At 41.6% G+C, this 27,694-nt stretch overlaps 1 protein-coding gene across 1 annotated transcript in view; it reads left to right on the top strand.

The window, feature by feature from the left end:
* Nucleotides 1–190: 190 nt before the first annotated feature.
* Nucleotides 191–27,694, top strand: part of LOC121296397 (LLGL scribble cell polarity complex component 2-like) — a 52,495-nt gene continuing 24,991 nt past the window's right edge. The window contains exons 1-8 of the mRNA XM_041221911.1: nt 191–448; nt 16,902–17,022; nt 18,148–18,245; nt 19,474–19,555; nt 20,796–20,911; nt 21,458–21,616; nt 21,946–22,108; nt 23,015–23,147. Coding sequence (XP_041077845.1) covers nt 16,948–17,022; nt 18,148–18,245; nt 19,474–19,555; nt 20,796–20,911; nt 21,458–21,616; nt 21,946–22,108; nt 23,015–23,147 — 826 coding nt within the window. The 5' untranslated portion in view covers nt 191–448; nt 16,902–16,947. The remainder of the gene's footprint in view (nt 449–16,901; nt 17,023–18,147; nt 18,246–19,473; nt 19,556–20,795; nt 20,912–21,457; nt 21,617–21,945; nt 22,109–23,014; nt 23,148–27,694) is intronic.

Below are 27,694 nucleotides of genomic sequence, written 5' to 3'. Positions count from 1 at the left end.
TTTACTTTCTGTCTTGCACTATTATATTCAACCTAGACAATCGCTCCAGGTTGAATGAACCTGTAGATCGGAACTTTCCATCCTTCATTACAATTTTGAGCTCCATTTACTACATATTCATAAAGAGGGCGTGTGTCCTAATGAATAAGTGATTACCCCACACTGCCGAAGTGTAATCCCGGAAAGAGGTTCTGGAGGAGGGGCTGCGAGTCGCCGTATTGTGCGGGTAGGGCAAGAGAGAGCACTGAATCTGGGTGAAGGCAGCAAGAAATATCGAGGATACTCAGTGTAGCGTGCATGAGAATCAATAACCGTGGCTATATCAGCCAGAAGAAGAGGGGCTGAGTAAAAGAAAGTCTTTGGGACTTTGCAGATTTGTTATAGGCCGCTCTGAGGAGCTAAGAGCCGGCTACAGACACAGAAACCAGCAGACGCGGCCGCTGTTCAGGTGAGTCTGTGGGCCCGAGTGAAGAGTGGGGTGTCACCTCTACAGGTGTGATTGGAATGCAGGTGGCTGGGTCGATAGTTACCTTCGTAAACATCCTGATCATTCATTCAATACAGTTTACTCAGATAATTCAGCGAGGTATCCAATAAATAATATATTTGATTGAGGCTCACACCTTTCTTAAAAAGGGTAGTTTGGGTTGCGTGCAGGTAGTTCCTCCTGGCACAGGTCGTAACGAGTTGGTGTTTTGCCACACACGCAGATGCCTCGAATCATGCATGCAATAGGAGAAACTTAAAAAAGTTAAACATAAATACATACAAATACTACTGGCTGTCACTACTGTACTTGGGAAGGCAGAAAGAAATTGGGGTCATACAAATGTACTGGAGGATTGTAAATGGACTGATGAAAGATACTAACGTACTTAATTTACCGAGAAAAATGCGATCTGTTAAATTGAATGAACGAAACTAACAATTTAAATAACAAGCAGGGGCAAACTATAGATTAAATAAAACAAATACTGCACAACAACAATCGAGGACGCGACAGAGTAGATAGTTATGTTGGGAAGCCCAGACTTCACTAAACAAAAGTCGGTTTAAGTATGGATGCCACCCCCTCACCAACCCCTACCCCTCGCCCCAGGCGATATCCCCGGATGTCCTCTTGGCAAGTGGGAAAGTTTAGTCAGGGCACTATAGACGCTTCGCTTGTGCAGGCGCATTACTAAACACTACCTGAGATTTGCTGTCTGTTTACATAGTTACAGTACAGCAGAATCTAATCACAAATTAGAAAAACTGAACGATGGGTGTGTAAATTGTATTGATGCTCTAATCTGCCTCCACTGGAGATTAATGATCTGTGAACAAAGCTTGTTCTGTCTAATCCTCATGGTTTAGATGATGGATTTGTGTCTCTTACAGTATGACAGGCAGTGCTGTATCCATTTTTTTCAGATTATTTGTCTTAAACGTTCCCAAAAAAACTGTTTACATATTATTAATTTATTGCAGATTTTTATTGCATCTGCTAAAATGAGTTAATCCCACAGTTTTGCTGTATAGTTGTTTATGCAATATTTTATTTGAGACCTCAAACTGATTGTGTTAAAATTTGTTACAATAATTAATTCCATAGTGTACATTTGTCATGGTACAGTTGTGGGAATACCTTGTCTGGTTTTGAAACTAAAGTATGCCAATTATTGAGAGATTACTTTTTTTTGTTATACCGATGGCACTAACTGTTCTACAGTACTGCACCATTACATTGTAACTTTGGAGGGGGGGGGGCAAATATGAGACCATGTGATTCGTGTTCTGCCTTCTAACAAGAATCTGCTGAATGGTGTTGTGGTACAATGGTATTGTTCTTTTAAGTTGCTAGCGATAAACCCAAGCCAGTTGCATTACTCTGTATGTTAGTGTGTTTACACTTACAAATTGGACCTGAGCAGGCTTAGGGTCGATCAGAGTAAAATATTCTTACCATTTCAGCCTGTATGGCAGAGCAGAGCTCTGCCCTATATAGATTGGCAGGGATGGGGTTAAATTCCCCTACCTGCCTGGGTTTATTGTGTTCAGGTGGCTGGGATTGATTGGAGTAATTAACGATCAATCAGCACCCAGCCACCTGACATAAAAGGAGGCCTCAGCTTCCCATTAGGGAGAGAAGGGAGCTGAGGAAGCAAGCAGATGGTTGTGCTTGCTGTTTTTGGTTTTTTTTTTTTTTTTTTTTTTTAATTTTCTAATCCAGTGAAGGCATCGCCCAGCCTGGAAACCTTTATTTTTGTAGTTTTGCTTTTGTGTTTTGTTATTTGTGTTTAAATGTCTTTGTTTTCGCCCTTGTGCTCTTTTATTTAGTGTTTATTGATAATAAAAGTATTATTTTTTTGAACTGCAGTCTGGCACTGGGCCTGTATCCACTCGCCAGCCTGTCACAGCTTCCCTTTTACAGTTGAGCACAGACGTAAGGTAGCTTTGGCCCCGTATGCTCGCGCATAGCCCCTGAACTGTAGTGCGTGTCCGATAACTTCATAGCGACCATGCCTTGTGTGAAGACATTTCCCCTCCCCAAAACACAAATAGACAACAAGCCTGTCATTTGTGTCACTTGTGTGTTTCTACTTCAAGGTGCTCGTACCATTCTAATTAAGATTTTATTTTGCCACTGGAAATGGAGTGAAGCATTGAAAACTTGTCAGCCTCCTGATTTCTCCTCAGGGGTGGGTGGATACGTAAAGACACAGGTGTTTTTGTTTACATTTACACACTAGTCTAACAACTCTTACTGTCTGTAAATGCAAACAGTGACTCTCATTTATTTTTTTACACATGAAAGATGTATTTTTGCTATTCAACAAAAGTGAAACTCATGCTAACATAATGTTGTAGAAGCTGACACCCTGGGATCTTTCAAGAAGCTGCTTGATGAAATTCTGGGAACAATAAGCTGCTAACGACCTCTTCTGTTCTTAAAAAGAAACATCTGCAGCTTTCAATTGGGTACTTTTTCCCTCCAGAGCTCGAGTTTATTCATTGTATACTAACAACTAGAAATAATAAAAAACAAACAAAAAAACATTTATGTCTTTTGCCAGGATTGTCATTTAAAAAAATGGAAATACAGGTTTGAATTATTTATTCAACCCACTTTCCAGCCTTTGTCTTTTGCACTGGTTGAAAACTCATGGTATCCAAGTGTCACCTGACCCCAGTTTTTAAAAGCCTGCTCTTGACAAACAGTATGTTAAATTGCACCTGTAGCGCCTGTCTGCTATTGCTGAGATGATGCAACAAATATTGCATCCCAAGTACGCCTGTCTGTAATGCAGCTGGGTGGGACTGTGGCACATGGAGGGAATACTGTAGCCTTAGAAAAAGCGTTGTAACTGCTCAGCAACACCATCTCACACATTCAGCTCTTACCATTACCGAAGCCTACCTGCTGCTGTGTGTCATGGCAACATATCCAGTGAAAAGGTTGTTTGCCTAGTATAACATTGTGTCCTGGCAAGTGATAGTTCCTAGATCTATTAATAGCTGGTGGGCAGTTGTTTACTGTGTTTGGGGAAGGCTTTGTTACAGCGATCTCAGATTGTATATCAATCCAATACAGGGTTAGATTTTAAGAAGGTGGTATTTTTTCTTCTGATTAAAAGTGCATGACAGATCACTGGTTGTCCGCAGCACAAAATACAAAAAATATTTATGTATCTATTACTGTCGGGACATATAAACTGAATTAATATGCAAAAGTACTGTAGTGTATACTACAGTGTATGTAGCCCTTGCAGTTTTGTTTTACAGAACAGCACTGCAAACCACATAGCTTGCATAGCTCAAGGTGACGAGAACTTTTAAATAGGGGGCGACCGATTTGTGTGTTTTTTGTGGCCAATTCAGATTACTGATATTCCATATCAATAAATGGCAGGTACTGATTTAATTTATTAATAATACAATTGTAAACCATCACTTGAAATTGTAATTCGACAATTTATTTAAGCTTTAAACTTAATACCTGCGTCTCTCATTGGGTAGCTAGCCAGCCCAGCCGTGATCCGTCTCCAGTTGAAAGCTCTAGGATGTCGCTTTACCAAAAGAGATAAAAAGCATTAAAACACATCCTTGCAGCTTCTCTTTCTGGCAGCTTCCCCTGAGTAAATGCGGTTTAGACTGGCCAAACTTGTTTGTCTGTGTGCATGTGTATGGGTACACATATCTACTGCAGGTATAGCCAGGTCTGCAGACTCCTGTCTTACTCTGAGAACACTGGAGGCAGGGTGGAAGGGTGGCTATTTTAGCTGCTGTGCATTCTACAGCTGTGTGGAATAATAACATGTTGGAAGAATTTGCTTTCTCTGATGACATCTGTCTATCTCTGTTGGAAAAGAGGTGTAACAATGTATTGCAATACAATATGATACCTATTATCACAATACTGCTGCATCTGTTTGTCTCACGAGCTATTTGGCAGACTAGTACATGAAGCTGCAATGCTGCTGCTTCTTGCTGTATGGATTGTCCTCACTGTGAATTGTTTCACCCCTTGTAGTTTCATTGATTTGTGCCCTTTAGGGAATGTTCAATGGGCAATCCTGTAATAACCTTGGTGTAATGTAGGCAGACTCAGCCCCTATGGACTACTGTGTTTTAAATTAAGCATTCACTTGAATGCACAGAGGCTAAAACTCAGAGTTTGGTGACCTGACGCATTGAACACTAAACTCTAAAAAACAGTATTTTTACAATTTGTATTGCAGTTCCCATATTCAGTCCAATTGAATGTTAATATAATGTATATACATCAGAAACTATTCTAATAACAGTAAATGCCAGCTAACCTTGAAACATATTTTTATTTGAAATATTGTCCTTAATAAATTGTAGAGCTGTGTTCAAGTTCTGATGAGTCAGAAACAATAAGTGCTAATTATATTTGCAAACATAACATAATGATCTTCTGTATACTGGTATTCATACAAGGGAATACTAGTTATATGTAAAATGACTAACTCATAGCCTATACAGTACTTAGTGCATGCCTAATTATTTTGAATATCCATTAAACATTGAAGTTCTTAGAAAGAAAGCTGAGAAACTGAATGACAATATTTTAAAGTCCCTCAAATATGTATTTTATACTATATAGTGATGTTTAGAAATAACCCACCGCATAGCATATAAATTCATACATAACTTTGTAATATCAATAAAACCATTGAAGTTCACAGCACAGAAGCATGCACTGTACATGGACTGTGTGTCACTGGCTGTGCTGCTGGTGCTGCTGCCTGTCGCACGATACCGTCCTCTTCGCGCTCTCTACTCCATCACAATAGAACTCTGTAATGCTAGCACACCTTTTTTTACCTGCAAAATTGAAGTCTAATTTGCCATAGCCAAGTGTCTGGCACGTACAGTACATTTGTATGTTTTACAGAATCTTTTGTAAAGCACAAAAGTTTATAGAACTGCTTTGCCAGTGTGGTAGCGTACTTGTAGAAATAAATTAATACAGGAAGGAAGGAGAGAGATTAACTGAAATAGCTTGGAGAAAGCGGATGTTTTACAGACAAAGGCGAGGAGATTTCAGACATAATTGTCAGATTAACATGAAAGAGGGTTTATGACAGCGAGACACAATGGGGTATTTGAAGAGAATGTATTGGGGAAGAAACCATCTTTGATTCATTAACAGAAGGTGGATGAATGGCAGGCTTTACTCATGATGTCTCATGTTTCAGTTGCTTCTTCCTCTTCTAAAGTGTCATGAAAAGCTTGCTTCTCGTTATCTCTGTCTCTGATTTGAGACACAACGTTTATTATAGTTCAATGGAAATATTCCCTGCACTCTGATTGGCTGAGATAGAGGGTTCAAACAACAACACCCCCACTCCCGCTGGTTGATTAGGGATTAGCGATTCAACACAATCTATGGGAGATTCCTTTAAGGTTACAACTGCATTCGTGACAGCTATTTAAGACGAAGGTTAGTCTTAACAGGGGTGTCGTTAGTAACACAAATATTCACTTTCGTTAATATTTGGTAATCAAAGCATCGTTAAGACAGTCTCATATATATAGTTTCAGTTCAGAAGGCAATTCTCACTCTTGCGAGGTAAAGACACTCTTTGCATCCAGACAACCTATCAAGAATTATCTGTTATCAAGACAGCTAAATTTGGATTTTAGCTTCTAAACGCATAATGATAATTGCCTTATGAAACTCACATCAATTTGTATAAATCACATACAAACAAATACTGTAGTGTTCATTAACTCAAAGCATGAATTGAAACTTAAAGCAAAACATTATTTTTACTTTAAGGTCTGCTTATTCTCGAGTTCATAAGAGGATTACAACACTACTCATTGAATACTTAACGGATTTGCACTGCTTCCTCCAGCTGTTCCGTGTCTTCAACAATACAGACGCTCGAAGCTTGCCCGCCATCAAGGTCAGCTAGATTCCGGGGTCTGCCTTCCTCGCGTTTCGTCTCCACTCCAGGGTACGAAAGAAATGTCTTTGCAAAGAACTAAGAGTCATTAACTATTTAGGTATTCCACTGAAACAGCAATTCCTCAACCAACATGTGCACTCTTCGTCCGGTTATGTCTGGGATACTCCACTGCAAACTCTGGCACTGCTAGCTCAATAAATAGAATATACTTCAATTCATGTTGACTTCAAATGTTCATCCAGCTCTCTCTCCGGTGATCAATCGGGGCTAAGTTAGGCAAGTACTTTAGGATTTTAGACGTCTCACACAGCGGAGTCCCACACCAGTGCAAACACTAGAATAGTTATCTCGTATTAGAGTGTCCAAAAACGGTATCTCTGTTCCAGCTGTTCGCTGGCTGGATCTCCAGGTTATCACAGTTCACAGACTGGTTTGTGTATTGGAGCCTTGGATTTCGTGTCAGGAGATTCGTTTCAATGTCGCGCTCATATTTTTGTAGGTCTCTCTCAACCCCTGTGATTGGATAGTTGGGTTAATTTGGGCAGTGCCTGAAGTGTTTTTCATTGGTTGTTCTCATACCGACGAGGCGCCTTGTTCTCCATTGGTCTGCTATTCTGCCCCCTGATGGCTGGATTTATGACATACTGGTTCTTATCTTCAGTGTGAACTGTTGGCTTGTGGCGCCGAATGAGTCATTCAGCGATCGTGAAGATAAGCCATGTGTCCAGTGTTTAGTTTACGACTCTTTTTAAAAGCATTCTTTGTCAGTGGCGGAGTTGGAGACCAGAAACCTAGAAGACACAGAGAATGGTTTAAGACTCCCCCTTGTATATTCCAATTCTGTTACTTTCATGCACAGAGTGATATGATGACCCCCCCCCCCCGACACTACAGAGGAGTGCTGTCGGGAAAACTGAAAAATCTGCTGCTCCTGCAAGCAGGGTGGTAGTTTTAAATTTAAACATAAAAAAAATCTAAAAAATCTAGATTTTATTAATCAGTTTCAACCTAACTTAGATATCTAAAACTTAAAGTTAAGCATAAAAAAAAAAAACCCTTCACTGCAAAAATACATATATTAAAATAACATAATTCAAAGAAAAAAGCAAATGTGTGCTACATTGTTTTGTTAAAATAGCAAATCACTAACTTGGTTGTATAATACATGCCTCTAAAAACATCACGTCTCACTGTAAACTGCCTGTACACTGTGGAAGACAGCGATTGAGCAGCTGCCCCAGTGCACCATGTCCTTACTGCAGCAGTGAAGCGTGTACGGGTCATTGAAAAGGTTAATGCTTTATTTACAACACATCAAAATACAATCATTAAACGTATGAGTCCCCTGTCCAATCTGCCCACCAGCTTTCTGTCTTTATCCATGAACCGGACTATGTCTAACCAATGTGAGCGATTTTAAAAAAGAAATAAATAAATAAAATTCTGGTATACATGCAAGTCCAACACATTCAATCTATTTAAACTTTGCATAGTAAATAAATGTGTTACATTTAAGAGGTAGATGAACAATTCACAGATTTTTACTAAAATGCACAATGTCATTAGGCATGCCTTAACATAGAGCTGTCATGGTAATGGAACAGGTGCATTGTATGTTGCTTGACACTATGTGAGATGAGCATGAGAGGCAAGGTCCATTGTGAGTCTCGCCATACAGGAATGTGGTTTCTGATTTTGCATCCTGGTATCTACTCGCTTCCTGTTATGTCAATCAGTTCCTATCCAATTGTATTACTGCAATATGACCTGCAGAACAAGATGTGACTAGGTACCACAAAGTTTACATTTAAAACAAAAAAAAGGCAATAGAAAAGTAATCAGTGATGAAGTTGCTCATGCTAATAAGATTTAAAAATCTTATGGAGCAAAGGTTGTAAGTCTGACCCCAATGCCTACCTCCCTTTGACGTTAATTAAGTATTACCACCAAGCTGATGGTGTGCAGTATAGAGGGAGGTCCAGGGGAGGATTGCAATTAGGTGCTCTGTGATCAATCCTGTGGGAGAGGTTAGTGCAAACAGATTAATACTTGAAACACTACTGCACCTCCCTCACAACAAATAATGGGTATTGCACAACAACGGGACCCAGCCCTCAGCATTGATTTTTTTTGGAGGTCAGCCGTTATCTTATAGCTCAATAACGGAAAGTATCACACTTAAGCCCCTTTCACACTGGCGTGATCTACCCAGGTCAGAACCTATCTAGGTTGGTGTCATGCAGATCGGCTTTAAGATTTCACACTGCTATTGATAAACCAAGGTTGATCTGGGTGACAGACGCAAGTAAACAATGTGTGTGTCAATGCCCCGGAAGTAGCTAGTTACAGACACTTCCATCCAAGCTTCTGTGGATTGAAACATTGGCCCAAATGCTGATTAGAACGAATGTTTCTTCGTCCCTGCTGCAGTCTTGCTCGTGCTGTGTCTCAATCAACAAAAATATAGCTAAACAGAAGAAGTGTTCCTCGCAGAAGTGTAACGTTAATGCAGGCTTGAAACATGGGATTTGAAATCTTAGGCATTATTTGCACATGGTTATTTTTATTTGTTTGTTTAGTTATTTATTTATTTATTAGGTTATTAGAATGGTTATTAGAAATGGTGAAAAATTAACATTCAGCTGAAAGTGGGGTTGGGGCGATAGTTAAGACATGGGCGTTGACTCAGTAAATAATACAACTGTACCAAAATAGCGAGAACAGCATAGCTCAGACGTGTTCCTCTGTGGTAATGAAACTCCCACCTTTTAAGTTACAATTTGTTGACTTGGGTTTCATTATTGCCTTGTAACATGTCATAGCAATGCCATTGTCCCTTAAGTACAAAGCAATCCTGAGCAGGCTACATTTCAGTATAAAATACAGCAGTCTCGTGTTTGTAAACATCCCATCAGCGTTTGCACAGCAGCAATGTGTTTCTGTGTGCTGTGTACAGCAGCAATGTGTTTCTGTGTGCTGTGTACAGCAGCAATGCGTTTCTGTGTGTTGTGTACAGCAGCAATGCCTCGTCAAATTACTGAAAAAAGATCACAGTCTTCCATGCTGGATCTGTGTTTCACCCTGTGACAGAGATCGAATGACGCTTGGTGTTGGATCTCCTTCCCGACCGGTGAGGGCACTAGAAAGAAGGAACAGAGTAACCTTAAACAAATGGCAAGACAATTTATTCCGAAGGGTAGGTGGAAGTCGGCCATTTAGGAAAGGGGCGGAGCTACGGCACCCAAGCTCACTGACCCCCGGACGGTAAACTACGTGGCATCTGAGGATTGGAGGAGCGGATGCATTCGTTAACCTAGGGGTCATGGGCGAGGGTATAAATAGGGGGGCGTGGCTTTGTGATCTGTTCCTTTGCATATGGTTAAGCCAAATAACCAAGAAGGAGCCCGTCTTGTTTATACGAAAAACTGTGAGTGTTCTGCTTGTCTGTGTATTAACACTGTTTGTTTTGTGTGTCGTTTCTCACCAAGAATACTGAACATGATCTGGAGCTGCAGCCTCAGGCCAGCGTAAAACCCGGATATCACCACTCACCGTTTCCACTACAGGAACTGTCTTTTGCACCACGAGCACTAAAATCACGCACTGTCGGAATTATGTCTGTGTTTTGTGTTTTGTGTGGGTGAAAGGACTGGACTTTGGGTTACGGGTCAAACCCGTGGGATTATAATCAGAAGTGATACACGCCGCTGTACCACTTCAAACATTATTATTATTTGCAGGTTTGCTATAAGGCTCTGGACATTTGAATTAATTTAATAAACACCCTTGCACCTGTACATCATCGTCTGTGTCATTTATCCACTCTGCACTGCACTCACCTGCACGTATTCACCACTTTGCCACACACCCTTTTAACTCTAAACTTCAATAACTGTTGTTAGTCCAGAACCAAGTTATTAAAGGGTAATTCCAGCTTGACCAAATTTTGGAGAAGTGTTGCCTCCATTTGGTTGATGCATAAAATAGTGATCCAGGGTGCATGCAAAAGAGTTGTTTATCTCATACACCACATGGTGAGTGTGGCAGAGCACAGCTCTGCTCTTTAGAAATTGGCAGGGATGGGGTTAAATTCCCCTACCTGCCTTGTTTCATTGTGTTCAGGTGGCTGGGGTTGATTAGATGATTAGTTTAATTAACGATCAATCAGCGCCCAGCCACCTGACATAAAAGGAGACCTCTGCTTTTCATTTGGGAGGAGGGAGCTGAGGAAGCAGGTTGGTGTTTGTGATTTTTGAATGTTTTGAATCCAGTGAAGGCATTGCCCAGCCTGGAAACCTTTATTTTTGTGAGTGTATTTTTGCTTTATTTTGTTTATTTTGTGTTTAAATTGCTTTGTTTTGGCCCTTGTGCCCTTTCATTTTTGTGTTTATAATAAAATAGTTATTTTTTTGAACTCCAGACTTTCTCTGGGCCTCTATCCACTCACCAGCCTGCCACATTGAGAATCTATCTGAAGCTTGCGAAAACATACTTTTTACCCATTTTATTTTATTCCATGTGTTGGATGTCCTGGACACACTAAGACAATATAATTACAAACTTGTTTTTTGTCTTCCATCCAAAATAATAAAAAATGAATTTATCGAACAGAGGGCAAACAACTAGCAATTAGAACCGCTGGTTTCATAGACCCTAATTACAAGTGATAACAAGGAACCAGTTCACAAAAGCGATTCGGACAAGCACAAGCATCTAGCAAATAAAAAATTGGGTTTCATAAAACTATATATTTGTACCAACATGTAGACAGTGTGTTGGAAAATGCAAATGCAGAACAAACTCATTTTTTTTGTCAGTGCAATTCTATATCCTACAGTCAGAAAATCTGATAAATTTGGGGGCTCCCGACCGCGGACAGGAGTTCCCAGGAAGAAGCGCACAATTGGCCGAGCGCTGCCCAGGGAGTGGCTTAGGTTAGCCAGGGTGCTTTCACCTCGCCGCGCACCAGCGACCCCCTGTAGACTAGCTGGGCGCCTGCGGGCTTGCCTGTAAGCTTCCCAGAGCTGCGTTGTCCTCTGAAACTGTAGCTCTGGGTTGGCTTCATGGCGGGGCTGCAGAGTGAAAGGAAGCTGTCGGCTGACGGCACACGTCTCGGAGGACAGCGTGTGTTCATCTTCACCGCTCCCGAGTCAGCGCATGGGTGGTAACGGTGAGCTCTGTAATCCCTTGCTATACGAGCTACCGATATATGAGATTTCAGCGGCCGATCGTATTGCGTCTGCGCAAGGCTTACGTCACAGCATCCACCGCCGCCATCCCAGCATGCGCTGTGAGCCCTCTTTGTCTTCGTACCATTCTCATGTTGTCTCGTGTGTAGCGGTTGTCAGTTGACTGAAACTGACTACAAATTACAACAACGCCTCCACTACAACACCTGCGCAGACAAGACTTTTTCGGTGAGTGTTGTGACTTTAGGATTAAGACATTGTTCGTCAGTTAAAGGTTTGTTGTCAGCTGTTGTAACAACCGTTTCTTTTTTGCTATTTCTTATTTACTTAAGTGTTTTTTAATTTCTGTTTTATATTTAATATTCTCTTTAAGTTTCTTTTTTCATAACTGTGCATTATTTATTGTTGGCGTTTTTACAACTGCATTAGTATTTACTATAACATACGTTTTCTAACACTATTATAAGCTCATGAAAGAAAACTGTGTCAGCCGCGGTCTTTATTTGTGGGGGACTCATACATACCGCAAGAGATGAAGCTAATTTCTTTAATAACTGATACAGAATTTCAGTGGTTTCATATTTAGATACCGTTCTGTCCTTTATTAACAGGAATTTCTGGTGTTGAAGAGGACATTTTTTGGGCTCTGGAACCAATCGTAGATTATAACATGGGAACCAATGGGGATTTAATTTCCTTTGTACGAGATTTCGCCTAGCAAGCAGTTTTCAGGGAACGAATTACGCTTGTATAATGAGGGATTACTGTACTCTTTTTTTTTTTTTTTTTTCCCTCTGCGTCTCACACGGTCCTTCCAGTTTATAACATAAAACCAAGCGAAGGAAAAGATTTACGATTCTGCTTCCCCTTTATGCTATCACACATGACACCTTTGTAAATGATTGCAGCTGTCTCTATTGTCAGCAGCTGCTACCTCGTTTACCTTCCGGGACAATATGTTCCTGCAACAGAGTCTCGCCTTCTTCTAGGCTGACCGACTTCCCGACCCAGGAAATGAACTGTCAGGCCAGCCCATCCAAAGACTTCCCCTTTCACTACTTGGCGCCCTCACAGGTCGGGAGGGAGATTTACAACCAGAACTCATTATATGTCTATCACAGCGCCCTAATTCCTAATCCATAAACTTTGATTTGGTTGAACTTGATACTTTAAAGAAAATCCTGGTGAAAATGACTTAATCCAAATTTTCATTCATTTTAATCTAATAATTATTTCTAACCACATTTAAAAACAGCAGTGTAGAATAGTGTACAAAATAAAAATAATATACTCAACTTTAACTTCAAAAATACAAATACTTAGTGACAAAATGTATGGTATTATTATTAATAATAATAATAATAATAATAATAATAATAATAATAATAATAATAATAATAATAATAATAAAATAATAATAATAATAATAATTTTTTAATAGTTATCAAACACGTTGCTTGGTATTTGTTTCCTTTCTCAGAAATGTGGTAAGGAGATTTGGTTAATGAAGTTAAATCTGATATCCCAGAAACATACATACTGATTTGTCTTTAACTCAAACGAGTGCTATACTACTTTAGTGGTAAATAAACCGCTGATTCGGAAGTAACTGTTCCCTCATTGAAATCTGACTGGGACTAGGTGCCTCTATGCTAGGTGTCAGCTAGGTCATCCTCCATCTCACCTGGGGCTATGAATAATGTGGCAGTAAAAATTACAACTGATTTTCAACTGTGTCTGTGTATAGATCTGAAATATTTTCAAGTACGTCAAGCAGAGATGAGTTTTTCATAAGTATTGTGATACGTATCTGTGGCAGAATGTGCGTAGCGGTGGTGTAAAATCACGAGACTCCAGTCCAGTTTCTGTGCCTGGGGTTTTTATTTCCTTCCCCAGGTCAGGGGAAGCACACTCGAAGAGTAGGTAAGGAAGAAGAGTAGCCCAATGTTTTTGCTCCTGACTCACAAACTGTCTCAACATTTGCTTCAATGTTTGGTTAAAACGCTCCACCAGACCGTCCGTTTGGGGATGATAAACGGACGTCCTGATGGGACGTATCTTTAGAATTTGGTACACCTGCTATAGTGTTTTTGATAAAAAGTTTGTTCCGTAATCAGTTAATATTTCTTTGGGAATCCCTACTCTAGCCATAATCTGACACAATTCTTTCGCAATTGCAGTGGCACTAGTAGACGGCAAAGGAACTGCTTCCGGGTACCGCGTTGCATAATCCACCATTACTAATATGTCCGTGTACCCGGAATCAGAAGGCAGCACCGGCCCAACTATGTCCATTGCAACGCGTTCAAAGGGGGTGGAGACAATAGGCAGTGGGACCAAAGGGGCAGGTAGCTACATATTTCACCACTTCAGTGTAGAGTTCCACCCAATAAAATTGAGCCAATATTCGGTCCCTCGTCAACACTGAGGTGTCCTGCAAAGGGGACGTCATGCGCCAGCCTCCTTACCTCGGGTCGACAGGACAGGGGAACCATCAACTGTTTGACAGGCTGCCCTGTGCCCGGGACTAGATTTACCCTATATAGTAAGTGCCCCTCTACAATAAAGTGGGAATATACCAGCGTCCCGATGCTGTCAACATCCTTACCCTCAATAGACTGAACCTGCTACCAAGCGTGCACCAGTGTGGGGTTGTTGTTCTGCTCCTACACTAGGTCCGTGCTTGAGGCCCACACGTCCGGGATATTGACAGGGGCTGGAGCAGTCTCCACCCTCAAGGGTCCAGTAACCTCGCCCGCACGGTCACACTGAGTTCCCACTCCCTTCGATTGTCGTTTGAGACCATCAGACACTTCCCCCGTCAGGCCCCAACTGTGTCGAATCGATGCACCTTCCCACTTTTCCCTCTGTCTCTCCTTGTGTGTTTTCCTAGGGTGAAAAAGTGGAGAAAACAGTTCTGTCATGGAAAGGGAAAATGGTGCCAATTACTTCCCTTCCCCGGGGGTCTGCCGTATCTACACGTATGGTCGAGGCCGACGATACTTTTACTAAATCCTTATATTGCGACCAGTCTCGACAGTTGTGGTAACTTTTCGGCCACCCCCACTACCAGGTGGCGCTTTATCGGACCTACCGATAGATATACTTTTAGGGTGGGGTATGTTGCTGTGTCTCCATGGATACAGGAGATCGCCACCTGTACTTGTGGCTGCCACGACATACTGCCGAGGAGAGCTGTCCGAATCGAAGTTTGCTCACACCCTGTGTCCACAAACGCGTGGGTTTTCACATTCCCCAGCACTACATCAACTATACCTTCCCGACCATTTCCCCATTTCTTACCTGTCTCCGATGCCAGGTGACACGCAGCCACGTCGCACTCCATGGCGGCCGGGCAGTATCTGGCTGTGTCCCGGCTGCTGGCACCTAAAACAGACTGGTGGAGCAGAGGACAAGGGCGGTACATATTTGTCCCGCTGTTGGTATGACAGCGGGGGACACCATTCTACCCCAGCTGGGGGCCAACCTTCCACCATGGTAAGGGGGCTGGTTGGCACGACGGGGTCGGTGGTCTGGGAGGTCTTGGTCCGGGGGGGGGGTGTTGATGGTGGTCCCTCGGGAAGGGACAGTCCAGCAGAGTGGTTTGGGCGGACATGCGGGCGTCCTCAAAATTTTCGGCCAACGCCACGGCCTGGTCCAGGGTAGCGGGGTTGTGCCAGCAAATCCAGGCCTGTGTTTCAGCCCCGACCACATGGCAGAACTGCTCCATGACAATGGCCTCCCCCATCTGAACCCCGGTTTTCTGGGTTCAGCCATTGTGCCATGTGGTCGCATAGCTGCTGGGCCACCGCCCTGGTCCGGGTGTTTGGTGGCCGCCGGAACTCCCGGAACCTGACCCGGTGGGTATCCCCTATGATGTTAAGATGGCGGAGGATAGCCTGTTTCACCAGGTCGTACTGGGCAGCATCGTCGTCAGTCATGGCCCAGTACGCTGCTTGTGCTTCTCCAATTAAGCAGGGGCCAAGGTGGCTTGCCGAGTATTCCCGGGGCCATGCTGCGATGGTGGCTAACCTCTCAAACGCCACGAGGTAGGCTTCATGGTCATCCTCCGCCATCATTTTCTGGGCCCGGGCCTTCGGTGCCACCATCCCGGAGCCCGCTACCGACATCATCCCCATCCCGACCCTCTCAATGAGGGATATATATCGTTCCTCCCTCCTCTGTTTCTCAGCCTCCCTCCGGCTGTCCACAACCTCCAGGACCGCCGCCAAAGTGGCTGGATCCATGTCCCACTTCTAACACCACATGTGGCAGAATGTGCGTAGCGGTGGTGTAAAATCACGATACACTTACACAATACACAATAATCTCCGATACACTTCTCTGGAGCGTCATGTTAGTGCTCTAGGATATAAAAGGAGAGGGGTTAGCAGGATCACAATAAAATGACCCGTTCGTTTGTTCGTTCGTTCGTTCGTTCTTTCTGTCTGTCTCTCGCGCTCTCTCTCTCTGTACCTTGACAGAAGGAACAGAACGGTGGGCCACGCCCCCATTTGTACGCTCCGTCCAGTCCCGATTGTTCAGTGAGGGCAATCGCTGTCAACCAATCGATGGTAACGCACAGAGGACTAATACAGCAAGCTGTACAAAAATACAAAATAAAACACAATACAACAAACTATAAATCAAAGGTGCCGTGAAAATGGCAGGCCTTGCAGCAGCCCCGAGCTGTCTCCCGCAGATGTTTTTAAACTGACAGACACTCGTTCAAGACCTGCCCACTTGTTGATTGAGGACCAGCACAGCCAATCACTTACTGTCCTTCCCCTCAAGCAGGCCTAGCAGGCAGCAAGTTTAATCAAGTGCCCGTCTGTAAACAATAATACAATTACACAAATCAACTCCAAAACGACACAAAATAAACCCATTCCCACATATAAATCACACCAACACTCATTTACCATTGTGCAGGGCAATCGCCCTGCCACAGTGGCAATAAAGGAAAAAACAAGTCTGGACTGTTTTATTAAACAGAATCATGTTAAACACAATACAGTAATTTCCTGTTAATATTAAAACAATGATATGTCTTTGAGAGTGCAGCCCTGTGAAAATCTACAGTACATAGTGTACACCCACAATGCCACAGGTACCCCTTAGTATTGATGTTGCCAGCAACCTTTTTTCATACAGGAAAATTACTTCTCTTTTCTTGTGATGCACTTGCTGTAAAGAAGAACAGTACAAGTGGTTGAGTTCTCAGTTTTTCATGGCTGTTTGTGTGTTTGGGGTTCCCCCAGCTGACAGCCTCTCTCTTCTCTCCTGTCAGCTCAGCTTGCTGGGGGGAGTAAAGGGAGCAGGTTCGGAGGGGGAGGATGAAGAGATTCCGACGTCATGGGCAGGACTCCCATCGAGACCGGCTCAAGCAGGATCTCTTCCAGTTCAATAAGGTACGCTGCTTCCACAGCTCCACTGTTTATCTTACAAGTGCATATTTCATTTGCTTCCATTCTCGAGGTGTCTACATGCCTCACCTACATGCTTGAGTTTATGTATATGTAGAAGGTAAATTTAGAAATACTAAGACGTAGAAAAAGACTTCTAGATTAAACATTTGCCCTTGAATTTATTATGTTTCAGTTTCAGAGTGATGTATAGAAGGTAAAGGCAGGTTGTTAAACCTGTGCTAATTTTAATGTTTAAACAGCAGTAAAATTGGAAATGTTCATCTGTCACATGCTCGTAAATGACTTTGTGCGGTTTTCAGGTCCCTTTAGAGACAAGACAGGGTGTGTCTTTTTTTTGGTTCTCCAATCTAATGTGAAATTTTAATTATTTAAACATTTGTACTATTTCGATCTGCCACAGTTTCATTTAAATAGACATTGTGTGTTTAAATCACTGCAGTCCATTGTCTGCAAACCAAATAACTGCAAGTACTGGACAAGCATTTTGCAGTATTCTCTTAAATTGGGGGTTATTGATGAGAACACAGTAAAGAAAAATTGTCATGATTTCACCAATAGCTAGTAACTTCCCTTTGTGTAAAGTATATTATGCAGGTTTTAAATGTGCGGTTTTAAAAAACGCATTTTATAGCAAATGTATATTTTTCGTTTTTTTTTTTTTAACATATTTGCTTACTTTCAAGTACTCTTGCACTCCTTTGGTCATTTCTCCTGGAAAGTGGAATTGTCCCCACCCCTTCAAAACTTTCTTTCCAACCTGCTGCCTCCTCTTTTGACTGACATTCGTGGCAGCCAGTTATGTGCTTTGTCCCCAAAGTCACTGAGATGAAATCACCTAGGAAGTGTTATAGTAACAGACTTCCTGAATGAAAAGAAAGCAAACCGAGAACTTTCTTTTACTTGGTGTACTACCATGTTTTAAAAATATTTGAAAGCTGGTGCCTATAAGTGTATACGTTTAGGGTGGGCAAGATTTATGGAATTTCTTTCAAAATGATCCATTCCTTCCTTTATCTCTACCTCTTGACTCTTTCCTACCCCCCACCCCCTTTTTGCCCTTTGCTCCCCTTGTTCCCTCACCTTGTCTCCACTGCTTACTGTCCCCAGACGGTGGAGCATGGATTCCCTCACCAGCCCAGTGCTCTCGGATACAGCCCCAGCCTTCGACTCATGGCCATCGGTACTCGTTCGGGAGCCATCAAACTGTATCCTTCACTCCCATGTGTGTGTCATGATCTGTGTGCTAGGAATGTTCCTTCAGGAAAGTTACCACACAAGTAAGCATGACAATTTAAAATTGCTCCCCGTTCTCTGTGTGTTTCCCCTCCATTAAATCACTCCCACAGAGTCCCAGTGTCCAAAACAAGACAGAGATAGTGTTGTACAAATATGAGATGTTTCATGGATACATTTTAGTGACTTTGGGTCTGCCTGTGCCAACATGTTCATGTCTATGTATCTGAGACACGTGTCAGTCTGTATTCTAGTGCATGTGCACGGTAGTTGTATTCAGGTAAATGAGATGAACAGTGATGACCACTCCTTTGGCTGTCTTCTAAGCCAGACACAGGGTTGCTCTCCCATTATTCATTAACCAGAGAAATGACTGCCTTTCAACAGACACGCTGTAGATGATACAGGCAAAGAGGGGGTCCCCATGCTTATTTGTTGAGTTGCAAGGAGTGCCTCCCACTCTGCTGGAGGGTGAAACAGAGAGAATCAGAGACCTATAATGTAAGCCAGGTTCAAAACCCAGCTTTTAAACATAGAATCACCAATATTAATCATGAACAGAAACAGGGTGTGTGTGTGTGTGTGTGTGTGGTGTGCGCGTGTGCTGTGTGCTGTGTTTTTTCCCCATGGAATTGCACAAGCAGCACAATTTCCACCCCCATAGCCTGCCTGCAGTTAGCTGCCTAGTGGAACTGCTGTGTGATCATCAACTATTAGTCATTAGTAGATAAACCTGTATGTAAAAAAATCTGGCATGTAATGTGCAACGAAAGGCTGTCTTCTGCGGAAAGCTTTTGTTTAAACAAAGATTGTTCTGCAGTAACCTTGGCAGCATTCATCTAGTTTCTAGAAATGTGGACAAAACACTGATGCCACACAAACAGAATATACAGGCACTGTCCATGCTCACCTCTGGTGTGGCCATATATTATATGATGCATATATACATTCATATATTAACACCTGAACCTGTTCAAAGCTCTGCACTGTTCAGTAAGTAGCACAGATCGCAATTGCCATTGAATTAAGACTTGCTTAATTGATTGATATAGAAAAGAATGATGCAGAGAAAATGTGGATAGTCACTCACTAATCTTCAGTAGCTTTTCCCTGTGAAGTACTGTGTGTTTTTCCTTGTGATAAGCATGCTTTTGAATGACACAGTGAAGTGTGATGTTTCTTAACTTGTGCATGTGTCAGCTACGGGGCTCCAGGCGTGGAGTTCATGGGTCTGCATGAAGAGAATGCTGTACTTACACAGATACACTTCTTACCACGCCAGGTAATCCCTCTACCTCCTGGATTATACATACCATCTAACATTGTATACCAGTAGTTTAAATGTATGTAACATGTCTATGTGGGACAATACAATGTTTTGCTATTATTTGTAACAGTTTAGTGAACTAGAGGGCTGCAGAAACATCAGCACTGCCTTGTGCAATTTAATAATCAAAGGATCAACTGAAATATCCCTCTCAGCCTTTATGACAGCCTGACATTGTTGGGAAGGTGTAGCCATTCTTTCCAGGTAACTTTCTGCAGTATTGAACATTCTGTTGCTATTTAAAGTACTTATTTTTTTTATTTGATTTAAAATGTTACTTTTGCTATTCATTTTTAATTGAAAAGCCATCTAAAAACAAATTTATATTTAATGTTTCTTCAAAAGAAAAATAAACAGCATATGGAATACATTGCCAACACATGTACTATTCTTTTTGTATTTGGTACTGTTAATATTTGACAAAGTAAGAATATGTGTCCTCAGACCCGATTATCAGGGAAGCTGAGTCACCCGCTTTCTGTTTTCTAACCACCCACAAAGATGTACTATAGTTTAATTCACAGCAGTTAATTGTAATTAGCTGATAAATTCCCTCAGCCACACCTGCTATAGGTCTGTGTAGAGAGGTAAAGAACTCTGCCACTCAGAGATGGAGTAAGATTATGTATCAGCCTCAATAGTTTTGGTGCCAGCTGTCTCTCTGTAAATGACACGAGACACCTGGTGGCTGTGTCTGGATTAGTTTGGGAGGTAGTTGATACAGGGGGATAAGTGCTCCCCCTGGGACTCAAACACCTGCTTAGACTTCCAAAGAAACCGTGGCCGGGAGCAGACAGGAAATCCTGCCCTTTTGAAAGCTCTTTTCCACACGGCACACACACTCCTGCCCTACCAAGGTTGAGAGTGTCTCCTCAGCACTCTGGTATGTACAGCTATGGATAAACATTTTGCATCACCCTATAGAATGAACTCATTTTGCTTCATAAAGTAAAATGAAGCCTGCTGAATAGTGTTATGTTAGCATATTTAATTACATACCGCTTTGTACTTTTCCATATAGTTCATGAAAAACTGACAACATGAAACACTGTACTACTATTATGTCTTCTGGTAGACTTTTGCGATACCCTTTTGTAGTTTCTTTGATTACTTGAGGTTAAGTAAAATGTGAAATCACAATAGCAACAAAAAATACAATGAACTGAGTGAGTCTGTCTTTGCTCTGCTCTCCCAGGGAAAGCTGGTGACGCTGCTGGATGATAACAGCCTGCACTTGTGGGCGCTTCGCAGTCGTGAGGGGGTGTCTGAACTGCTGGAGGAGGGGCGTTTCACACTGCCGGCACTGCCAGGGTAGGAACTCTACGCATGCACACAGACATAGTTACTGATGGTGCAGCACATGTACACTGACTCGCTCTATACTCTGCACACAGTCACACAGTTACTGATGGTGCAGTACATGTACACTGACTCACTGTATACACTGCAGACAGCTACTGATGGTTCAGCACATGTACACTGACTCGCTTGTACACATGGTTAACACGTAATATTTATGCAAAACCTAATTTAATAAAGAGAAATCTATACCTGGATTTCATCAACCACCCCAGGGATAACCACAGATAGATGGTTGAAACAAGTGATTTCACCCATGCTATAAAAAACAGCTGTGGCTTATCCTGCATGGGAAATGGTGACCCTTTTGCATTTAATATCTATCCCACAAGTACAATGGTAACTCAAATATTATATGTTTACTGTATAACTGCTAGTTCATTTTGCCCCCAGATAATTTGTGCAGTGGTACATTATTTTATGTCTGCTCCACTAAGTGTAGTTTGAGCGCAGTCAACCTCTGTTTTTATATGCAACTTTTTGCTATTTGGCCCTTAGGGCCCCACCCAGTGTTACACGTGTGACATCAGTACTGGCCCACTCCTCTGGGAAGCTGCTGTATCTCGGCACAGAGGGCGGCCATGTTTTCGTTGTGGAGGTGCCTGTCTTCAGGGAGCTGGAGGAACGCAACATCAGTGTTGAGGCTGTTCAGCAGAGGTGAGCTTGTGTTTTATCTGTGTTGCATATTTACATTTAAAATAATAGTTTTGGGATTTCACATTAAATGGGTCTTTTTAACAGAGCTAGTCTGGTTTGTTTTTTTCACACTTTATAAAACTTTTTTACAGTATAAAATTGTTCAGTAGGTGTACGTGAAGTAATCCCAACATATATGGAGAATAGTTATCGTGAGAGCAATGTATTTTCCACCTAGATAATATCGTAGAGTTTCTGGTTCCAAACAAAACATGTAGCTTATCCCTTCAGAGCAATACCATTGTACTGTATTTTACCCTCGCTTCCACTGTCTTGATCCCATGTCTCAGGGTCCCTGAGGAGTATGTGGGCCGTCGGAATCTGGAATCTGTGGAGGCCTTGACGGAGAATCCCCAAAACCCTGACCACATCCTGATCGGTTACAGCCGGGGTCTTATGGTGCTGTGGGACCTAGAAGGAAGCCAAGCCACGCATCACTTTCTTGGGAACCAGGTAACTGTCTGTAGTGTGTTGCAGGGACTTTAATTAGATAATGCCAGACGCAGGGTGATTAACATGTATCGCACATTAGATGAAAAGGTTATCTTTGACTTTGGTTAGTTAGGTTGAATTGAAGAAGTATTCACCCCCCTTGGACGTTTTTACATTTTGTTGTGTTATAACCTGAAGTCTTGGTGCATTTAAATGGGATTTTTTTTTTCCTTTGATTTACACAACCAACACTTTGAAGAGGCAAGAGAATTTGTATTGGGAAGCAACCGTTAATGAAAAATAAAAAATAAATGAAATGTCTTGGTTAGATAAGTATTCACCCCCCTGAGGCAATACTTGGTAGAACCACCTTTGGCAGCAATTACAGCTGTGAGTTTTTTGGGGTAAGTCTCTACCAGGTTTGCATGTCTGGATCATGCAATATTCACCCATTCTTCTTGGCAAAATTGTTCAAGCTCTATCAAGTTGGATGGGGACTGTTGATGGACAGCAATCTTCAAGTCTTGCCACAGATTCGACTGGGCCACTTCAGGACATTAACTTTCTTGTTTTTAAGCCACTCCAGTGTCGATTTGGCTGTGTGCTTGGGGTTATTGTCCTGCTGAAAGGTGAATCTCTGGCCCAGTCTTAGGTCTTTTGCAGACTGAAGCAGGTTTTCTTCAAGGATTTGCCTGTATTTAGCTCCATCCATTTTGCTCTCTACCCTGACAAGCTTCCCAGTCCCTGCTGATGAAAAATATCCCCATAGTTCACCAACCCCCCCCCCCCCCCCCCCCACACACACACACACACGCATTTTGAGGCTGATGGACAAAGATGTGTGGGTTTGGATTTGTTATAACAAGGTCTGTGTGATAGCAGTAATCACAGCTCTACCTCCCTCCTCTCAAACCCTTTCTGTTACAGCAGCTGGAAAGTGTGTGGTGGAAACGAGATGGGCGCCAGATCATCAGCTCCCACAATGACGGCAGCTACTGCCAGTGGCCAGTGTCCAACACTGACCGCCAGCCCGAGCCTGACAAACACGAAATGCCTTATGGTGAGGCCCAGAGCAAAGAACTAGCCTAGTCTGGGGGGCAGGCTTGACAAGAGTGTGGTCTGAAAACTGGGAGGCTGTGTGGTCAAGTAGGTACAACTGTTGACCAGGATGCAGTGTATCCTAGTGGTTTGAGCTGAGGGACTGGGAGGCCACTTCACGGAGAGGATAAGGGCTATAGAAACAATTCATTTAAACCTTTGAATTCATCAAATTTTTGAAAAACAGTGGGCAGTTCTATAAAAATAAGAGCAGAAAGTGCCCTACAGCTATTAATAATTTGCCACTGTACATGATATTTAAATAGAACAGATTGCTGCTCTTTTGATTAGTTCAGTAAAAAAAGCAACCAAAGTGTTTTAGAAAAGCAAGTTCTATTTTTCAAATACTTAGCTATCATTTAAACACATAAAATGTAATTAATATTAAATAGTTGAAACAGGTATTACTACATAGGGGTAGGTTAGCGTACTCAAAATAATTGTAATTACTCGAGCACTAATTTATTACTTGAAAAAATGTAAATAATACCTCTTCGTGAATGTAAGTTCAATATATTGTAGCGACCCAGTCAGTTCAGGTTGGCAGACTTTTGTTTCATTTGATCCTGTGCATTCACATTATCTGTATTGTTCTGTGGTAGAACCATACCACTAGTTTCGGTAGTGGGTGTGTTTGTGTGTGAGCCACTGTTTGATGCGGACCACGTTATGTAGATGCCCTTGCATGCCTCTGATAGAGCCAGAGCCTCTGTGTGTGGAATAGAGCTAGCGAGAAAGTAAGAGAATATTTAGGATAAAAACAGGAGGAAGGATTTATTGTTTTTGAGGTGTGGTCCTGACCCAAACATGGACCCTGTTTAATTAATAAAGTAGTTTTGTTAGCGCCTGAATCCCGTCTCCATCTCCTGCTTTGAGCCTCAAGGCTAGGGGTTATTACAATATTTTATTAACATATACAGCCACGGAAGTCATTTTGACAGGTTCAGGTTTTAAAATTTAAATTACTCTGTGTGTCCAACAATTATGTGGTTGACCGTTTATGACTTTTTCTAAATAAATACAACACCATTTGAAAGGCAGGATCACGAAAATAAGGAAGTTGTAAGCCCACCCCCTTAGCAACAAAGTCGTAAATTTGATTGACTGTAATGAATGTTTTGATTTTCAATATGACTTACAGTATTCTTTATATATATATATATATATATATATATATATATATATATATATATATATATATATATACACACACACACACACACACACACACATATGCACACAGTGCCTTGCAAAAGTATTCAGACCCCTGACCAATTCTCTCGTATTATTGAATTACAAATGGTACATTGAAATTTAGTTCTGTTCGATATTTTATTTTAAAACACAACTCAAAATCAATTATTGTAAGGTGACATTGGTTTTATGTTGGGTTATATTTTTAAGAAAATTAAAAAACTGGAATATCTTGCTTGCATAAGTATTCAACCTCCACACGTTAATATTTCGTAGAGCCACCTTTCGCTGCAATAACAGCTTTAAGTCTTTTGGGGTAAGTATGTACCAGCTTTGCACACAGTGTCGGAGTGATTTTGGCCCATTCTTCTTGGCAGATTTGCTCCAGGTTGTTCAGGTTGGTTGGACGACACTTGTGGACCGCAATTTTCAAATAGCGCCACAGATTCTCAATGGGATTGAGATCAGGACTTTGACTGGACCACTGTAGGGCATTCACCTTTTTGTTTTTGAGCCAATCCAATGTTGCTTTGGCCTTGTGCTTGGGATCATTGTCCTGCTGAAAGGTGAATTACCTCCCAAGCTTCAGTTTTTTAGCGGACTGAAGCAGATTCTCTTGTAGTATTTTCCTGTATTTTGCTCCATCCATTCTTCCTTCAATTGTAACAAGATGCCCAGTCCCTGCTGATGAGAAGCATCCCCACAGCATGATGCTGCCAACACCATACTTCACTGTAGGGATGGTGTGTCTTGAGGCATGGGCAGTGTTAGGTTTGCGCCACATATAGCACTTTGAGTTTTGGCCAAAAAGCTCTATCTTGGTCTCATCTAACCACAGAACCTTTTCCCACATCGCAGCTGAGTCACTCTCATGCTTTCTGGCAAACTCCAGACGTGCTTTCAGATGGTACTTTTTGAGTAACGGCTTCTTTCTTGCCACCCTCCCATACAGGCCGGTGTTATGCAGAGCTCTTGATATGGCTGACTGGTGCAGCATTACCCAGCCACTGAATTCTGTAGCTCCTTCAAAGTGATTGTTGGCCTCTCTGTGGCTTCTCTCACAAGTCTCCTTCTTGTTGAAGCGCTGAGTTTTGAGGGACAGCCTTTTCTTGGCAGTGCCTGGGTGGTGTGATGCAGCTTCCGCTTCCTGATTATTGATCCAACTGTGCTCACTGGGATATCCAAACACTTGGATATTATTTTGTACCCTTTCCCTAATCTATGCATTTGTATTACTTTATCTCTAACTTCTGTAGAATGCTCTTTGATCTTCATTTTCCTTCAGATTCACAGCCTTACCAGTGATTCTTCAACAGTGGGGTTTTTATCCAGAAAATTTGACAGCAACTTTAATGGTTCACAGGTGGAGGCCAATGGTAAGGTAATTGTGTCCTCTTTAGGGCAATTTCTTTCATCGGTGCAAACTGGGAGCTTCCACAGCACAGGGGTTGAATACTTATGCAAGCAAGATATTTCAGTTTTTTTTTTATTTTTCTTAAAAATATTTCCCAACATAAAACCAATGTCACCTTACAATAATTGATTCTGAGTTTCAGTGTTTAAAAATAAAATATCAAACAGAACGAAATTTCAATGTACCATTTGTAATTCAGTAATATGAGAGAATTGGTCAGGGGCCTGAATACTTTTGCAAGGCACTGTGTATGTATGTGTGTATGTGTGTGTGTGTGTATATATATATATATATATATATATATATATATATATATATATATATATATATATATATATATATATATATATATATATATATATGTATATATGTGTATGTATATATAATATATATATATATATATATATATATATATATATATATATATATATATATATATATATATATATATATATATATATATATATATACAGTACCAGTCAAAAGTTTGAGTACACCTGCTTGAAACCAGGTTTTTCATGATTATCTATGCTTTTAACTGTATAAACTTGTCTATAAACACTTAATATTTCATTATATGATACGTGTACTTATATAAGCTGATAATCATAAGTGAATTGCATTCAAAAATTTTATTTTTAAATGAAAATGTAAATCTTGTCAATTTCAATGAAATGGTCACCCAACCATTCTTTGTTAGATGTTCTCTGAGTTAAATAGCATGTTACCTAATTAACCTTTTGTCACGAATTATTGTTAACAGGTGAGGGTCCATGATTACTATAGATATAGGTAGCATAGGCACAAGTTTGTCATTCCTGAATGTAAGGGAGCTAAAAATGGCAAAATATGCTCAGTTAAGCAAAGAAAAAAGACTTTTCAAGTGTCTAACTGCTGTGGCCAAGACTATCAAACGATTTGAAGAAACTGGCACTCATGAGGACCGAACAAGGTCAGGCAGGCCAAGGGTGACTGCAGAATCAGAGAACAAGTTAATTTGAGTCACAATTCTGCGAAACTGGTGATTAACTGCCCCTGAAATACAAGCTCAGCTAAATGCTACTAGAAGTGCAGATGTTTCAACATCAACTCTTCAGAGGAGATTGCGTGAAGCTGGCCTAACTGGAAAAATTGCTACAAAGAAACTGTTGTTAAGAATGCAGAATAAGAGGAAGAGACTTGCCTGGGCCAAAAAAACACAGAAACTGGACGTTTGAGGAGTGGAAGTCGGTCTTATGGACTGATGAGTCAAAATTTGAAATATTTGGGTCCAACCACCGAGTATTTGTAAGACGCAGAGAGGGTGAGCGCATGAGTTCTGCATGTGTGGTTCCCACTGTCAAGCAGGGAGGAGGCAGTGTCATGGTCTGGGGTTGCTTTGCTGGTGACAGAGTTGGTGATCTTTACCAAGCTCATGGCAAGCTCAACCAGCATGGCTATCACAGCATACTTCAGAGGCATTCCATTCCATGAGGATTACGGCTAGTTGGGCAGTCCTTCATTCTTCAGCAAGGTAATGACCCGAAACACACCTCAGAGTTGTGCAAGAACTATCTGGCAAAGAAGGAAAGTGAAGGACAACTCAATCTAATGACCTGGCCCGCCCAGTCTCCAGACCTCAATCCCATAGAACTTGGATGGGACGAACAGTCAAAGCAGAAGACAAGAGACAGAAAAGTCAAAGCAAAGCTACCCACAAGTGCCCTACATCTCTGGGAATTGCTGCAGAAGAGCTGGGAAGACATGTCGGGTGATTTCCTGCTGAAACTTGTTAACCGAATGCCTTGTGTTTGTGAGGCTGTTATTAAGGCAAAGGGTGGCTATTTCGAGGAACCCAAGATTTATAGACAATTTTCAATTGTCTTGAACATTGCTTTGATACAACTTTTTGTTTTGTATAT

The sequence above is a fragment of the Polyodon spathula genome, chromosome 21 (assembly GCF_017654505.1).
Source record: "Polyodon spathula isolate WHYD16114869_AA chromosome 21, ASM1765450v1, whole genome shotgun sequence".
Lineage (NCBI taxonomy): Eukaryota > Metazoa > Chordata > Actinopteri > Acipenseriformes > Polyodontidae > Polyodon > Polyodon spathula.
This window is presented reverse-complemented; position numbering and strand designations above follow the sequence as displayed.